This window comes from Phalacrocorax carbo, chromosome 1 (genome assembly GCF_963921805.1).
Source record: "Phalacrocorax carbo chromosome 1, bPhaCar2.1, whole genome shotgun sequence".
NCBI classification, from domain to species: domain Eukaryota; kingdom Metazoa; phylum Chordata; class Aves; order Suliformes; family Phalacrocoracidae; genus Phalacrocorax; species Phalacrocorax carbo.
This window is the reverse complement of record NC_087513.1, coordinates 208,429,208-208,445,463: the sequence shown is the minus strand read 5'-3', so window position 1 is coordinate 208,445,463 and position 16,256 is coordinate 208,429,208. Positions and strand designations below refer to the sequence as shown.

The 16,256-nt window shown below is 41.2% G+C and overlaps 1 protein-coding gene across 4 annotated transcripts in view; it reads left to right on the top strand.

Annotated features, from left to right (window-relative positions):
* Nucleotides 1-597: 597 nt before the first annotated feature.
* The window catches only part of LOC104047012 (putative N-acetylated-alpha-linked acidic dipeptidase), a 34,402-nt gene continuing 18,743 nt past the window's right edge, over nucleotides 598-16,256 (top strand). For 2 of the 4 annotated variants that reach the window (XR_010371222.1, XM_064441387.1), the window contains exons 1-8: nucleotides 598-772; nucleotides 2,148-2,256; nucleotides 4,514-4,700; nucleotides 5,493-5,594; nucleotides 10,331-10,456; nucleotides 12,380-12,566; nucleotides 14,007-14,100; nucleotides 15,707-15,805. Coding sequence is in view for 3 of the 4 variants with exons in the window: in XM_064441387.1 (XP_064297457.1) it covers nucleotides 655-772; nucleotides 2,148-2,256; nucleotides 4,514-4,700; nucleotides 5,493-5,594; nucleotides 10,331-10,456; nucleotides 12,380-12,566; nucleotides 14,007-14,100; nucleotides 15,707-15,805 (1,022 nt within the window). In the remaining variant the exon portion in view is untranslated. Of the gene's footprint in view, nucleotides 773-2,147; nucleotides 2,257-4,513; nucleotides 4,701-5,492; nucleotides 5,595-10,330; nucleotides 10,457-12,379; nucleotides 12,567-14,006; nucleotides 14,101-15,706; nucleotides 15,806-16,256 lie in introns of those variants that run through there. The other 2 variants (XM_064441388.1, XM_064441390.1) reach the window with 2 other exon arrangements.

Sequence of the window (16,256 nt, the reverse complement as noted above, 5' to 3'; positions counted from 1 at the left end):
GGCAGAAACGCAGAGCGCAGGTGTGGTAGTCAGCCCACCTCCGCAGGGGCACACGTCTCTCTGAGGAGACTTCATAGCCTTTCAGAGCACGTTGGGTATTGGGGTACAATATTTCTTAAAATAAACCTCTTGAAATATGGCTTTTAACTTTTTTTTTTTTTTGACCCTCACGTGTGCCCTGCTGGTGTTGCCCGCTCTGTGCCCTGCGGAGGAAGGCACAGCACAGCTCTGTGTGCAACAGCCACGGCCAAACAGGCGTCGAAATCATCGCTTCACCTCCTCGCCGCCCTTCGTACCAAGTTAAAAGAAATACGGGTGGGCGGATAGCGAGGACGTGCAGGGAGAGCGGGGCAGAGGGGAGGTGCCGCGCCGGGACCGCCTGACAGACGGCAAGCGCCCGGGCAGGGGCTCCCCCACCTCCTGCCTCCCCGGGCGCGATGGCCGCAGGACCTTATCCCTGCGCGGCGGGGGAGAGCAGAGGCCTCACGGGCGGCCCCGCGGGTGCGGGTGAGGCGGCGGGACTGAGGCGGGAGCCGCCCCCGGGGCGGGACGGGCCGGGCCGGGCCGGGCCGGGGCGGGGCGCGGAGGGACTTCGGCCGGCGGGGCGGGCACTGCCGGGAGCGGCGCGGGGAGGCGGGGAGCTGGTCGGTAGCGATGTGGATGTCGCTCGGTGCCGTGAGGGAGCCGGCCGGCCCCAGGGCAGCCAGGGGCCGCTTCTGGGCTGTCGTCTTGGGAGCAGCGGCGGGGCTCTTCCTCCTCGGGTTCCTCATCGGTACAGTGCAGACTAACACCGCTTCGGGTCGGGGGGCTCTCCCGGCCACCCCCGGCCCTTCCAGCCGGAGGGGGGGCTCGGAAGGGCTGGGTGGTGGGAAGGGAGCGGGCGGGTTCCCAGCGCCCGGCGCTTTGTGCCAGGGGTGCCCGAGGAGGGTCCGTGCTCAGCCCGGCGCCCCGCCTCGGGCCAGGCCGGTGCGGACACCGACACCACCCCTACCCCCCCCCCCCCCCCCCCCCCCCCCTCCGGGATTCTGGCTCCCCCGCATGAGAAGGGGTCGTTCGCTGAGGGTATCTTTTTGACATGCTTTTAGATTTCCTTTTAAATAAAGTAGTTGTGCTATGAGCAAAAGAAGAAGCGCTGGGTTTGTGAGGGGGGAGACAGGCCCCTCGCCCCTGCGGCACTGAAACTGCACCAGCCCAACCCAGAAAGGTGGGGAGATAAATCCGGAGTTAGAGGAGAGCTGAGAGGAGGGTGAGATAGCCTGTAATTTAATGTCCCACCTGCCCCTCGGCCCAAGCAGCCAGGCCTGTGGGTTGCTGCTGCAAGAGGTGTCCCCTCCCTGCCTCCCCTTTAGTTCACAGAGGGGTCAGAATCAGTTTGGGAAGGGAAGGAAAACAAAAGAGCCACTATTTTAAAATGCCCTTTGGTATGTACCTGATGTTCCATGGGGAAGCCCTGAGTGAACTCTTTCATGTTCGAAGAGCCTTTTGTGGTGCCAGCGACCAGGGCCTCGCCATTGCCAGCTTGTTACCTGCTCTCTGCTCCCCGCCGGTCCTCTGATTTGCACTCCCCGTGTAACTGCTGCTGCATTTGAACGTGTCCAGTCTGTGACTTAAAAATAAAAACACATGTCGGAAACACTTTCTTTCTAGCCAGGTGTTCCTCTCATCACTTACTCTGGTAATGCCTGCACACTAAGGGAAGGATTCCAGAATAAGAGCCAGACAGACCAGAGAGTGAGAAAGGAGTTACAAGACATCTGTTCCTTACAAAGGGTGTCTGTGTTTCAGTGCATTTTTGTAAAGCTGCTGCCTTATTACTGAGGTGACTGATAGGACTGACATGACTGACAGCATGATGTTCTGGTGCTAAAGGAAGATAGATGAGTCTCCTTAGCATCTACGGTAAAATAACTATGATGAATAAATATTATGTAGTATTTAATTCCCCTCAATATCTACCTAGGTAAATAAGTTCTCTTACTGTGTGGAAGACTGTGCAGCCTGCATTAGGTTGTGGCTGCTTGTCTGTGCTGAGATAAAAACAGTTGTTAAATACATGATGAAAATCTTGTCATACCAAAGAGAAATGGTGCGTATTGTGGGAATGTTGCTCTGGTGTTTTTACTGTTGTATTTTGGTGTGTTGTACAGGCTGGTTTTCAAAACCTACAGAACAGAAGACATCTGTGAGTCCTCATGAGGACATGAAGGCTGCATTTATGGCTGAAATGAAAGCTGAAAACATCAAGCAGTTTCTTTAGTAAGTAATGTCAATAAGCAATTTCTGACTAATCAGTCAGAAAAAAAAAAAAAATCAAGCAGGAACCAGCCCAAGGATGCCACCAGACAGAGGATGGTGTGCAGGTTCTCGGCCACAGGTTTTATCTGATGTTTCCCGGTGAGCTGTGACTGACAAAGCAGTCCATCTCAGCTCCTCTCATTCTTGTTTGTGTTGAAAACAGTTGGGGAGTTGTTAGTAATCTCAGTACTTAAAGTAATTAAAAATTGGCCAAGCTCCTGCTCAGCCTTTGGTGAATGCCTATAAAATGACAAGGAGGTTCAGCCTTTCTCTTATGTGTATTTTTTCAGCCTGCAACAATGTTTATCTTACATTGTTTTTTATGGAAAAATAATTCACTTCAAATCAGGCTGTATGAATGAACATTCATATGTATAATGAGAGATTAAATAGAGAATAGTGGAGTACATCAATGTAAAAGAGAAGAAAAATCATACCGGTATTCAAGCCTTTAGTTCTTCCTACATCTTAGGCCTTAATCCTTTATTGCTGCTCTCCCTTCACACTTTGTCATGCTGTGACCAAATTTATGAGTTAATCTGCCACCATTCTAACCTTGTACTCACTTTTGTGAAGCAGGATATGTTTCCAAGCTCTCTCCCTCTGCACAGTGAATAGCTAGAACAGATGTAGTAGATACCAGCTGGTCAGCTGATGGTACATTACACTGCTCATAATAAATCTAATAGTCTTAAAGCTTTGGAGTCTTTTAAGACCATGTTTTTTTTCCCAATAATTATTTTTTCATCTCATCTACCCTTTAGTACTTAAATGAGTTGATCTTAAATGTACTCTTATTTCATCGTTCAGTATGGCATCTAGAAAATGCTATTGTTACTCTAACAGGGACTTTTAGTACAGTGTTGGTACTAGGCGTTGACGTTATCAGAAGAACATGGTTTTATCTAGCAGCATTTGTCTGCTGTGGACTTCAGTTTGTTTAGTTTGGAGAAAAGGAGGCTGAGAGGCAACCTAATCGCTCTCTACAGCTTCCTGAGGAGGGGAGGTGGAGAGGGAGGTGCTGAGCTCTTCTCCCTGGGATCCAGTGACAGGATGTGGGGGAATGGTTCAAAGCTGCACCAGGGGAGATTCAGACTGGACATCAGGAAGCATTTCTTTACTGAGAGGATGCTCAAACACTGGAACAGGCTTCCTAGAGAGGTGGTTGATGCCCCAAACCTGTCAGTGTTTAACAGGCATTTGGACAATGCCCTTAACAACGTGCTTTAACTTTTGGTCAGCCCTGAATTGGTCAGGCAGTTGGACTAGATGATCCTTGTAGGTCCCTTCTGACTGAAATCTATTCTATTCTATTGTATATAGTTTTTTCAAAGTGTGTTGTTTGATGGCTTTGTTCTCACTCAAGAATTAAAATTTTTCCCAGTCTTATACCTTTTCCTTATCAAAGGTTCGGTTTCCTTCATTAACACCAGCTGGTGCGACACATGCTCCTGTGGCATGTTGATCATATTGCAGGATGAGGACATTATGATGACAACCTCATTCTGCTGGGAGTTTCTTCAGCTCACTTCAGCACTGAGCTTTCTCAATGGTCTGGACAAATTTTTCAGACAATGGGTTGCTCACTATTTATGATATCCCGTACTGCTTGTTATTCACGCTGCGTGACTTCTAAATTACAAACTGTTGAGTTTTTCCATTGCTTGTTTGTAAGCCACTGTGAACTCACTCTTTCTTGTTTTCCAGCAAGACATATTAAGACTGAACTTCTAGATAAATCAGTATTTGTGCCAAAATTAATTAAAATGGTGGGATCCAAGGAGAATATCCAATTAATTAGTAGGGATTAGAGTAATTATACACATTTCTAAATTGAATACGCAGAGATAAGTATACTAAATTGTTTTATCACTTCACAAGGAATGTCAGTCCCGTTATGCAGAGGAGTGATTGGCCTAGGTCACCCAGAAGACAAGGAATAAATGACAAGACCCCACAGCTGATGTCATCATGCCATTCTTGCTAAGCCGTGCTGCGAGGAAGATACAAACAGCTGTGATAACTCAGGACAAACTGAAACCCTTCATCTCAACTTACGTGTGAGACAGGCAAAAGTGTAGATGCAGAAGAGTCTGGGTCCTTATTTAGCCTGGGTACATCTGGTCATCTCTAGGGGGTTTGTTTCCAGCTAGGCTAATATGAGTTCTGACTATGGGCTGCAATGCCTGATCCTGACTCGTTGCTTCTTTTTCTGTAGCAATTTTACACGGCTTCCTCACCTAGCAGGAACAAAGGAGAATCTGCATCTGGCACAGCAAGTCCAAGCTGAGTGGAAGGAGTTTGGTTTGGATTCTGTTCAGTTGGTTCATTATGATGTCTTGCTTTCGTACCCTGATGACACTAAGCCCAACTACATCTCAATAATTGATGAGCATGGAAATGAGGTACAGAAAACACCAGTTTTCGCAACCAGGGAACAAAATCGCCTTCACACACCTGGGAAGACTGGGAGGGAAATCTATCCTCTGCTCTCTTAATGGTGTTGGGCCTGATTCAAAGGTCATGGAAATGAGGGTTTCCAGTTTGCTTTTATATTTTGTATCTTTGTTCCTTAATGTACGTGTTGGGGATACTAATAGTTACCCTGATTCATAGAGCATACTGACATATATGGATTAAAGGATAATTATGTAAGAGAATTACTTTATGTGATTCAGTTGTTTAAAAATTGATCTGTTGTTTAGAAAGAGGAAAGCAACCGTGGTCAGCATCATTATTTCCATTGATTCATTATACAGTATTGGTAATTGTGCTAAATTCGGTTTCTTGAAGATTAGAGTTCAGGCCTTGAGATGTACTATCACAAGTAACCTCTGTTCGTTGTGGAGCAGCTCTAGCACTCCTAGAAGCTCCAGGGATGAGCAGAATGCAAGCATTTTTACCATTATGATATATCCTTCTCTTATGTTCAGTACTGAGACCACCTTAAGGGACCCTGTGTTCATTTAAGCAGGATTCTGTGTGAAGAGCAGAGATGGGATTTGCAAGATCACACGTTGAACCTGCATACTGAAAAGGATGCCCAGTGCTTGCTGAAGTTTTGGCCACTCCTCATTAGGAGTTCTAGAACTAGAGTCCTTTAAACTGCAAACGCCTGTGAGATGTGCCTGAATAGACAGTACTTCTTTTACATATTGCCTGGTTTTCTTTTCTTTTTTCTTCTTCTTTCCCACTAGATTTTCAACACATCATTATCTGAGCCTCCTCCTCCAGGATATGAGGCTGTTAGAGGTGTGGTGCCACCCTACAGTGCATTTTCAGCCCAAGGAATGCCTGAGGTAACACAGTAGAAGAGTAAAAGAAATAGAATTAGAATTATAATTAGAATAGAATTAGAAACGGAAACAGAAGTAGAAGTAGGAACAGAAGTAGAAATAGAAATAGAAATAATAGAAATAGAAAAGATGGAATACCATAGCATATTGTAGCTTAGCATAGCACGGAATAGCATAGAGTGATATAGAATAATGTGAAATTCCTGGGTTTTAGGCTTTAGTTCAAAACCTGACATGTCACCAGTAGGAAAGATGTCGTAGCTCGGATGTTTTGGGGAGTTTTACGATGCAACAATGTTAAACTTGAGCAGCCATACATATATGTTTAATTTTTTTCTCTAGTTTGAGTCAGAACTGGATATTATTTTTATCTTTTCCTTAAAATTATGGTAGTAAATCTTTAATGTTGTCAGCTGCTATAAGCTTCTCCAGATATTTCTGTCACTGCACCATTGTTTCCCATCTTGGTGAACAAATAAGACCGTTATATTTATGTAGCCAAATAAACAGCCTAATTTTCAAAATGCTGCTCGCCCAAGGCTCACGCTGACAGGTATAACTGCACAGCATACAGTGTGCTTGCAAATTGCTTTTGCTAGCATTTCTAGCTGGTGGTAAAAATATTGCTGTGATCTGAGCTTAATGCTAATCCTTTCTATCTTGTTGTACAGATGATGCCAGCTGATGGACTTTCTCTTATAAAGCTGGCCCGTGTAACTGGTGTTTTCTATCCTATGATCATTAGTGGTTTCAATTAATATTTTGTAAGATTATAATTGTTGTTGTTGTTGTTCTCAGTATCTTTCCCATCTATATGTAGAATAATGTAGGTTGGCAGGGCCCTCTGAATGTCATGTGGTCCAATCTCTGCTGTAAAGTTGGATCTGACTTTGAATCCCGTTAACAATGCTTTTACTCACACAGCCCAGCATTAGAGTCATGTACTTTCTGAAGTTTGCTAATAAGCTGCTCAAGTCTCAGATACTCAAAGGAAGCTGGAGAACCAGGCAGATAGTCTGTACCCTAGGATATGGCAGCTTTGAGTGTTACAAGAATTGCAGTAGGAGTTTTGGGACAGAGTGTAAGGTAAAATTAATGGATTCTGTCTTTGTATTGTTACATAATATCCCCAAAGAAAGACAGAATAACTTCACCACTTTATTTGGTTTTTGAAGAGCTACAGTAGTAAGTGATGGGATATGGGAAATAATAAAAGCAAGGTTTTTTTAAAAGCTGCAGCTTCCTTCTCTGGAAAATTATTTTATTTTAAATATAAGACCATTGTTTCTGAAAAATAACCCCAATAAGTAAAAGACAGATATATAATATTTTGACAAAAACTCCAGGTACCTAGCTAGTGCTGTTAGCAATAACAATGTCCAGTGAGCAATTTTCTGCACCTGTACTGCAAACAGGGAGCATGTATATAGCTCAGAAGTGGGAACACTCAGTTGGTTCAGGGCTCTTCTGAGCCCTCCCAGGCCTCTTTATGTACTGGATGTTAAAAGCCATTCTATTAAAAACCAGAACTAAGCTGTGGAGAGAGGTATTTGGAACTTGCGAAGTGCAATCATTGGTCATAGGTTCTCTTCCTGCTCATTAGTTTTGCAAACGTTTCCTGCATAAAGCTCTAAGTTCAATGAAAGGAGAAGGCTGTGAAGTACCTGCATCCCAGGCTAACTGTAGTCTTATAAGTAGGCCACCTGCCTGGAAAATGGGAGAAATGGATCAAAGTTTTTCATAGTGAGGGAGGCCAAGAACGCAGCTCTCATGTTTTCTGGGTGAGTGTGCTAATCGGGGAGTTGTGGAAATATAGTTTGGTGCCGCTAGCACTTACTTCTTTCTGCAGCTGCTTTTCAAAAACAAGTGGCAGTGACTGTGTTTTGAAGCTTAAATACTCTCAGAGTGGGATAGTGGCTACTTGCCTGCTAGAGTGAGACCCGGCAGAGATTTAGTAGTAGTTCCCACTCGTTTCTGGGTCTCAGTAGATGGAAGATAGAATATATCCTGGTGTCTCATACAGATTGTTAGAATATTTGTGTTTCTTGTGTAGTGTATTTTAACTAAATCCCAATAATCAGTCAGATGAAAAAAGTTAAGCTTTGAGTAGAAACTTCTTTTAACAGAAATATTTAGCAGAAAGGAGACAAATTAACGAGGTCATGTCTGTCAGACAGTAGTAGTAGTTTGAAACATTAGTATCATAAATAATGATAAAATTCTGCTCTTCCCTTCCTTTTTAAGTGACTGCAAAAGTACTCCCATCTAGTTAATGACGGCCACAAGTAAGAGGTGTGCTTGAGATATCTAATTAGCCTAAAAGAGCCCAGACAAGACATTTTTATGAGTCCACGCTACATGCTCAAAGCTTCTGTTTTGTAATAGTTCTGTAAACATGAGGGATTTCATCACATCACTAGGAAATGATGATACAAAAGTGTCACAGCACTCTGAGAAATTTATTGCATCAATGTACTTAATCCTGTTCATGAAGGTTAGAGTTGAAGAATTTTCAGAGATGCTAAAAATTTAATTAAGGGAGCCTGATTTACTACGCAATATAGTGAATATCGCCAGAATCTTTAAATATGCACCTTTGAATGTAGTTTCAGAAATCTAGATATTGAGTAAAAGTGAATTGTTCTGCAACACCCGGAAAAATGCTATGAATATGGATTATGTACTTTATATCAGATACAGTTATGAGAGCTTCTTCTAAAGATCAGAACTGTTCTTGTATGTGATGGCATCTACTTAATCAAAGACATTATTTAAAGAAAACCTGTAAAGTGTGAACAGGTTGTCACCATAAAGTGTTACTCTAATGTTAACTTGTTTTGCCTTTCACTGTAGAACAAAGACCCTGAACGTGAGAACCCCACAGGTTGCTATTAAGTGTTATAATTACAGCTCTGCAATTATGTAAGCCTAACTATTGAAGTCAACATTTTTGTATTTGTCATAAAAAAACACAGTAGCCTACAAATGTAGGTATTCTGTACAAGATATTCTAAAGAAATCATGTTAAAATGGAGGACTAAAGTCCCCTTTTGCTTAATCTAAAGAGACTGGATGAACTGTCTTAACTTCAGTAGAGTTACACTTGATTTTACTGAGAGGTAAAACTACTCCATAAATTCAGAAAAGCCTTCTCAAGAACAATCCTTTCATTCATTAATTATTCTCTGAACAGAAAGGGCCAGAATCCTACTAGGTGTGAAACTGTTGGTCTTATTTAAATACAGTCCCCTTAATTTCATGAGTTTATCCTGAGTTCATTTTGCTTAATTGAAGAAGAAATTGCAGCTTGAGCCAATTACTAATGAAACCAGTACAGTCAAAATGACTGTATCACATACGGCCTTATCAGGACATGCTGTATGCTGTTATATGAGACCACCTGAATGTCTAGTCAGCAATTTTCATCGGTATAAGAAATTCAAGCTTATACCTTTTTGAAATTAAATTTAAACTCTCTCTGGAGGTGTCTAGTAATATGGAGAAATATACTAAGGAAGAGTTTCCTGTCACCTAATTTTAGTTGTCTGAAATTGTAGGTGTTTTCCTTAAACCAGTCTTTGAGGCTTTTTATAGGTGTTTACTCTAAAGCAGTCTTTGAGGTATAATCAATGAGATGTATATCCAGAGAGCACAGAACCATAGAATGTCCTGAGCTGGAAGGGACCCACAAGGATCATCAAGTCCAACTCCTGTCCCTGCATGGGACAACCCCAAATTCACGCCATGTCTCTGAGGGCCTTGTCCAAGTGCTTCTTGAATATTGCCAGACTTGGTGCCGTGATGCCTCCCTGGGGAGCCTGTTCCAGTGGTCCACCACCCTCTGGGGGAAGAACCTTTTCCTAATACCCAGCCTAAACCTCCACTGGCACATCTTCCTGTCATTCTTTTGGGTCGTATTGTTGGTCACCAGAGAGAAGAGATCAGCGCCTGCCCATCCTCCTCCCCTTGTGAGGAAGCTGCAGACCATGATGAGGTCTCCCTTCAGTGTCCTCTGCTCCAAGCTGAACAAACCAAGCAATTTATTCCTTCCTAAAATAGGTGGCTGAAACAGGATTAGGGTGAATTCTTCTGGAAGGGGTGAGTTCTCGGAGAACTTCCCAGCTCTTCACAGGCTGTGGAGTGCACTAGAGGACTTTCTTAGACAATACACACAACTTTTAGGTAGCTGACATTAAGGAAGATGAATCATGCACCAAGTATTGGATAACATGGTTGAAACACAGTAATGAAGAATACTTTATTCATGTGCTAAGTGTATTTATTTTGACAGTCAACCACCTATAGCTTCTGCTCTATTAAATATGAATTAAGTCCTAAGAATTCATAGGATATTGGCATCGTTCAGTCTACTCTATAAAATACAACTGATATTTACTGTGGTGTCTGGGGCCAAAATACCTCCAGTTGTCCAAGACTGACTACTTAAACAGACTCCAAAGAGAAGTAAATGCTGTACTCTGAGCACTTAGTCTAAGTTTCTGGTTCACATGTCGTATCTTAACATTCTCCATTGAGGGCAAAGTCTGGCAGGTTTGGATGGTAGGAGTCTAAATACATTAGAAGTCACTTGCTACCTAGTTGTCTCGTGATCAAAGAAGAATTCATTCCAGAGCCAGTCCTGGAGCTTATTTTTCCCAGCTTATTCTCTTACTAGATCACATCTTCCTTTTGACATACTCATTGACATTCCTGTTTCAAATTCTACCTCTTTCCATTAGGGTGAGTTAGTGTACGTGAATTATGGCCGCACCGAGGACTTCTTTAAGCTAGAACGTGAAATGGGAATTAACTGTACAGGGAAGATTGTTATTGCCAGATATGGGAAGATCTTCAGAGGAAATAAGGTAATGCCTCTATATAAAAATGTTACTTGTGCTGTCCTTCAGTTGATTTCAACTTACCTAAAGTGTTCTGGAGATTTTAGTGTAACAGTTTTTTCACAGAGCTCTGTTCAAAGATGATTCTTTAGTAGAAGATATAAAATAAATCTTTAATATATATAAAATACATCTCTAGGATGAAAGAAGTTGGAAAATGTTACATATTTTTATGTTCATTTGCATGCTATAAGATATTCCAAAATATTACTACATTCTTGGGTAATACACTCTAACTCTGAACTAGACTATTCTTCCCTGTTGGTTCAACTGTTCTTTAAGATGATATGATATTATAAAATTATAATATTGTATTTCTTTATAATGGTTTCTGTATACCAGGCAGAGATTATATGGAGGTTATTTTAAATTCTAGATTTCTTTATTCAATGTCCCTGTCATAGAAATATTTTTAAACTACAGATTTCTGCAGATTTCCATGGCCTGACAGGAAAGTCCATAATCGTGTGCATACGTCAGACATATACTGAAGTTATTTCCTCAGTAGGGATGTGAGAAGACTGTCTATTTTAAGTGTGTTTGGCTCTTGTACAAAAATTAGTTTGACCATAATTGGGGTAGAATTATAATTTGTATTTCTTAGTTACCTAAGGGTATCAAACACTGAATCTCCTCACTGCAATGCCAGCTCTCATTGTATGCTGTTGACTAATCTTCTGTGAGTTTTTAAGTGGGTACCTCACTGGTTTATGTACATACCGTTTTCACCAGTGAAAAGTGACATGTAACTTATATTCTGGGTCAGATAATATTTTCAGTAAATTGCTAATCCACTTCTAAAGATACTATCTGAATGGAAAAGATTTAAAAACTGAAGAAGGTATTGTTGTCTATGAATCTTTTATTAAAATTAAATACAAACACCTCAGAGTTACTAATATCTAGAGAGGCAGTTGTCCTGTTATTTGGAAATTACATGCCCTCATTGATACAAAGAGACGATATGTTAATTCTTATGGTAGTATTTCTAATGACTGTTTATATACTGAAGAATTCGGTAGCCTGTTGAAATTTGGAGAACTGTACTGTGATTTTCCAACTTCCTAATGGTGTGCAAGAATAGAGTAGACAATGAAGGCAAGTACTGTATTTCCTAAAAAAAGCTATGGTATTTCTGAATTAAAATACCCAAATTTAAAACTGTGGAGGATTAGTTGTCACTCAGTCACTCTAAATCACTGTCTTATCTAGCGGTTAGACAGACTGGGATGTCAGAATGACATATATATTTTCTCTCTCCTGCTCTCCACCAACCAGGATTATACAAACTAAAGTTGCATGAGAACACTTTTTAAAATCAAAACAGGATGCAGGTCAGTCCTTCTGCTTTAATAAGCCTAAGATACACACTTGTTGGAGTTAATCTTGTTCACAGCCAAAGACAGTTTCAAGTTCTCCAATAATAATCTTTCTGTGTAGTCTGAATCCTGAGATATGTTAGGATATAATTTAGGTAAATAAGGTAAATACATGGCTAACTGAAAGATAAGGTTGCATCAGTGTGATAGTTATTTCTATCCATGATGTGTATATTTCAATAGTTGATTGTATTGATTTGGATGACACAATACAAATTCAGATTATGTAGTAATACTGTGAAAGATGTTTTCCATGTTACTGCAGTTAGTTCCTAACTAAAATTCAAGCCAACAGCAAACCTCTTACTTTCATATAGAACCTGATATCTGAATATATATTTTCAGGAAATTTTATGATATGAGACAGTTATGGACCCTTTACTTAGCCCAAGGACTGTAAAAGGCCCTGAGGAATAATCACTTGTAATTTATAATACTTTCTTTTGCCCCTTGAACTCTTGTGTCAAGCTATAAAGTCCCTATGGATAGGGACTGGAGATGTGCTTTGCAGGTGAAGAATGCTGAACTGGCAGGTGCCAAGGGAGTTATCTTGTACTCTGACCCTGCTGACTACTGCGCCCCAGGAGCAGATCCCTATCCAAATGGCTGGAACCTTCCAGGTGGAGGAGCTCAGCGTGGAAATGTATTGAACCTGAATGGTGCAGGGGATCCTCTGACGCCAGGTTATCCTGCAAAAGGTTAGTGACACTAGAGAAGTCATGCCCTGAGGGTCTGGTTTCAGGAAGCAGGGGAAGGTAGTGGGAACGTTCTTTCCTGTGCAACAAAACACATTTTTTTCTTGATCTTTCTGTTGCTCAGAAGAGGCAGCTTTGGGCTTCACACCAGTAGGCCGGTTCTGCAAATGGTGCATGAGAGAAAGTGAGGGGATGTTAAGGGAGCCACACAGTGCAGTGCTGGGCTGCTTAACTTCACAGGCATAGCCAAGTTAGCCCAGAGATCATGACACAAGTATTTGACAGCCGAAGCCCTGGTCTTTTCCTTCTGCTTCTCATCAGTAAGTCAGCTAGGGGCCAGCCTGCACAGCTTACAGGTGTCGTTGCTTTTGCAGTTCTCCTTTCTGCAGGATTTGGGCTGCTTTCCCTCCACAAGAGCCCCTACTGGCAGTGCTGAGATCTTCCATGTTGCAACTCATGTCACCTTGCTGCAGCTGAGGCTCCTGAGATTCCCCACTTGTTCATCACCTTCCTCAGCTGCTTATTTGAGTTCTGCCTAAGCTGTTTCATTTAACACCTCACCCAGATCATTTTGACTGAAATGCATTAAGAACCATTCATGCCAGCACTTGAGCCAGCATATCTGAGGGAGGCAGTCACCTCAAGAAGAACAGTCCCTAAGCGATGGGGAAAGCTGACTCTAGCCAGCACAGCTTGAGCTGGAAGAGGATACATGTTCACAGCAGCAGCATGGCAGGAGAAGACCATGAGGAGGACTTCTGATTCCTTATGCTAGAGTCAGTAATCTCATAGATGAAGCCCTGTAGCCCTGTCTGCTTCATCTTGACAAGGGTCCCTGTGAATCTTGTATTAAGGAGGAGACTATTCTTGCAAACATCACATTTTTTCCACTCTGTGAAAATTGAGATTCTCATTTAAAAAAAAAAAAAAAAGAAAAACCATAATTTGTATTTGAGCTCTGTCAGAACAAAACCTAGACTTCATTTTGTTCACGAAAACAGCAAAACAATACTCATTAGCCCAGTGTACAAGATTTTATCTGCATCTCTTATCTACTAGCAAAATTTTTTAGTTCCCAGCTGAATAGTCCAAGCATCAGACTACAGGATCCCTCTTTGCTCTTGTTCTCTGTGGCTTAGTCTAAAGTTCCTTCCAACAGAGAGAAATATTTCTACCCAAAGGCATTTAAACACGAAGAATTAGCAAAGAATTTTAAAATGTCCAGCCATTTCTAAATGCATGACTGCAGACACTATGGGAGAATCTTTGTTAGTGTCTCCCTGAAAATGTGTTGGTAAAGAATGAAGTCACTGAAGAAATGTCAGCCTGACTTCAAGGAAAGTGAAATGATTATCCCTGACGCCAGTGTTAGGACTGCGCTATGAACGGTACAAACTCCTTCTGAGAGTTGTAAACATGAAAATATCTGTCTTCTGCTTTCAGAATACACCTACCGATTAGACAAAGCCAGTGGTGTAGGTCTCCCAAAAATTCCAGTTCATCCCATTGGCTATCATGATGCCGAGTCACTCCTGCGGTGAGTGTATGGGAGACATGAGAAATTTTAAGCAGACTTTTTTGAAAGTTATGAGAGCATTTGAAAAGAAAGGGGAAGGGCTTTTGCACTGTGCTTCTACTGTAGCTGTTGGAATAGTGTATTTTTGTTTGTCACGTAAACATGTCCTCTACTACTGCATATCAGATATGTGCAGAGTGATCTGGAAAGGATCATCTGTAATGTATCATGATCAGTCAAGTATACTGAAGGTATAAAGTGCCTCTTTACTTGAATAAAGGTAAAAATTTTTGAGGTTGGCATGATAACCGTCTGGTGAATAAGACCACAAATGAAGTCATTCATTTGTCCCAGGAAATACTTGCCATGCATATTTGATGGGACAGTATCTGTACTGTCCTCTGTTAAGTGAAGGCGTGTGTTTTCTCTCATCAGGTGTATTATGTTGCATAAATATGAAATGATGCTAGCAAGTTAATGTAAGGCCACTGGGGAGACTCTGGGGTATTACAGGGGATTTAGTAGACATCTACATGTAAGTAGGCTACCAGCTTGCCAGAGGACAGCATTAAAATTCATAGTTATCTTAACAAACTAAATAAGTTCCCTGAAAAAACGAAGATGTGATTGAGTTGTCAAGCGTATCATTCCCCTAAAAATGTAGCTGTAATCATCTGTATCAACTGTAGAGAGACGGAGCAGGAAATACCAGTGTTGGCAAGAGTACCATGGATACGCGTTTAGGGCAATAAGTGAACATAAACTTGGGTGTGTGTTTGTATCGCAATTTTACATTTAAATCAGAATTTTACATCCAAATCACATGAGCAATCATTCTGCTCTGTCTGATGCCTCTGAATATTGAGTAAAAAAAAATAAATCTATGCATTTACAGTAAAGGATGTGCTTTCATTTACAATAAATATATTTTGCCTAATAAGAACCAGAACATCCAGCATACTTTTTAATGTTTTTTTGTTTCTCAAGTTCATGTCAAAAATAGAAATCCTTTAGAATAGATGGATGATTATAGGCAATTGCAATCCACTGAATTACTGCATTTCCAGTTGTGTTAGCTGAGAAGAAACATCTCACCTTTAACAATGGAACAAGAAAAGGTGACTTAGACTGATCATATTTCTCCAGTTTTAGGCATCTGTGAAACATATCAACTCTGTCTGTGCTACCAGATTAAACAGCGTCCAGGGACAGGCACTAGAAGGCAACTGCCTGTGCTGTTAAACTGTTAGAATGGTCCAAGTTACTCTCTGCTTATTTAAATGCAAATGCAGTTCAAGGCAGTAGAAAGTTCCAGGGACAAAAGGCAGTTTGTATGCAAAACCTTTGGAGGCCAACACTGTTTTCCAGGATAGCTGTAGGCCATTCCAAGCTGATCTCAAATCCCAGGACTATTCCTCTGTGAAAATTTACTAATATTAACGTAGCTGAAAAGACAGATTATTCTCCTGTGAAAGCTCATAGTATAAATTATTTAGACAAAGACCATCACTGAGGTCTCTGTGTGTGTGGGACCTAACAAAGTGTGGTTCCTGGTTCCTCATTTGTGTTTGGTGCTATTGTAAGATGTCTGTAACTAATAACGATCTTTTTTTTTTTGTCATAATAGTAATATGGGAGGATATGCACCACCACATAGTAGCTGGAAAGGAAATTTGAATGTATCTTACAACGTTGGTCCTGGTTTCACAACAGATTATTCTACAAGGTCAGTTTTGTTTGGTAAGGAAAGCGTGCTTGGAATCAGAGAAAAACAGGTAAGGCAATTGAATTTGACCGAAGGTAGAGTAGCTGGGGTTATCTGCATCATTCCTTTGATTATGATAGTTTTGTGGGTTGAAATGCATTCAGTACAAAGCTTCAGTAGATTTACATCTTGTTTGGATGGATATGACTGAATTGCTTTCATTTCCAGCTAGTCTTGAATCAGTTTCATTTGAAAAGCATCTAGCCTTTGACAAACTATTTGATGAGACATTATTTTTGAGAACTGAATTTGTGTGTTGTCTTTTTTTAATTCATTTGGGTCCAGCTTCTGGTCTTACCTATTGCCTCATATAAAATAATATTAACCTACAAGTCAAGTTTTCCAGAAAAAAAACTTTAACTACAATGTCATTTTTATTCCCTCAGATAGTTTTTAAACTGGTTTAGTAATT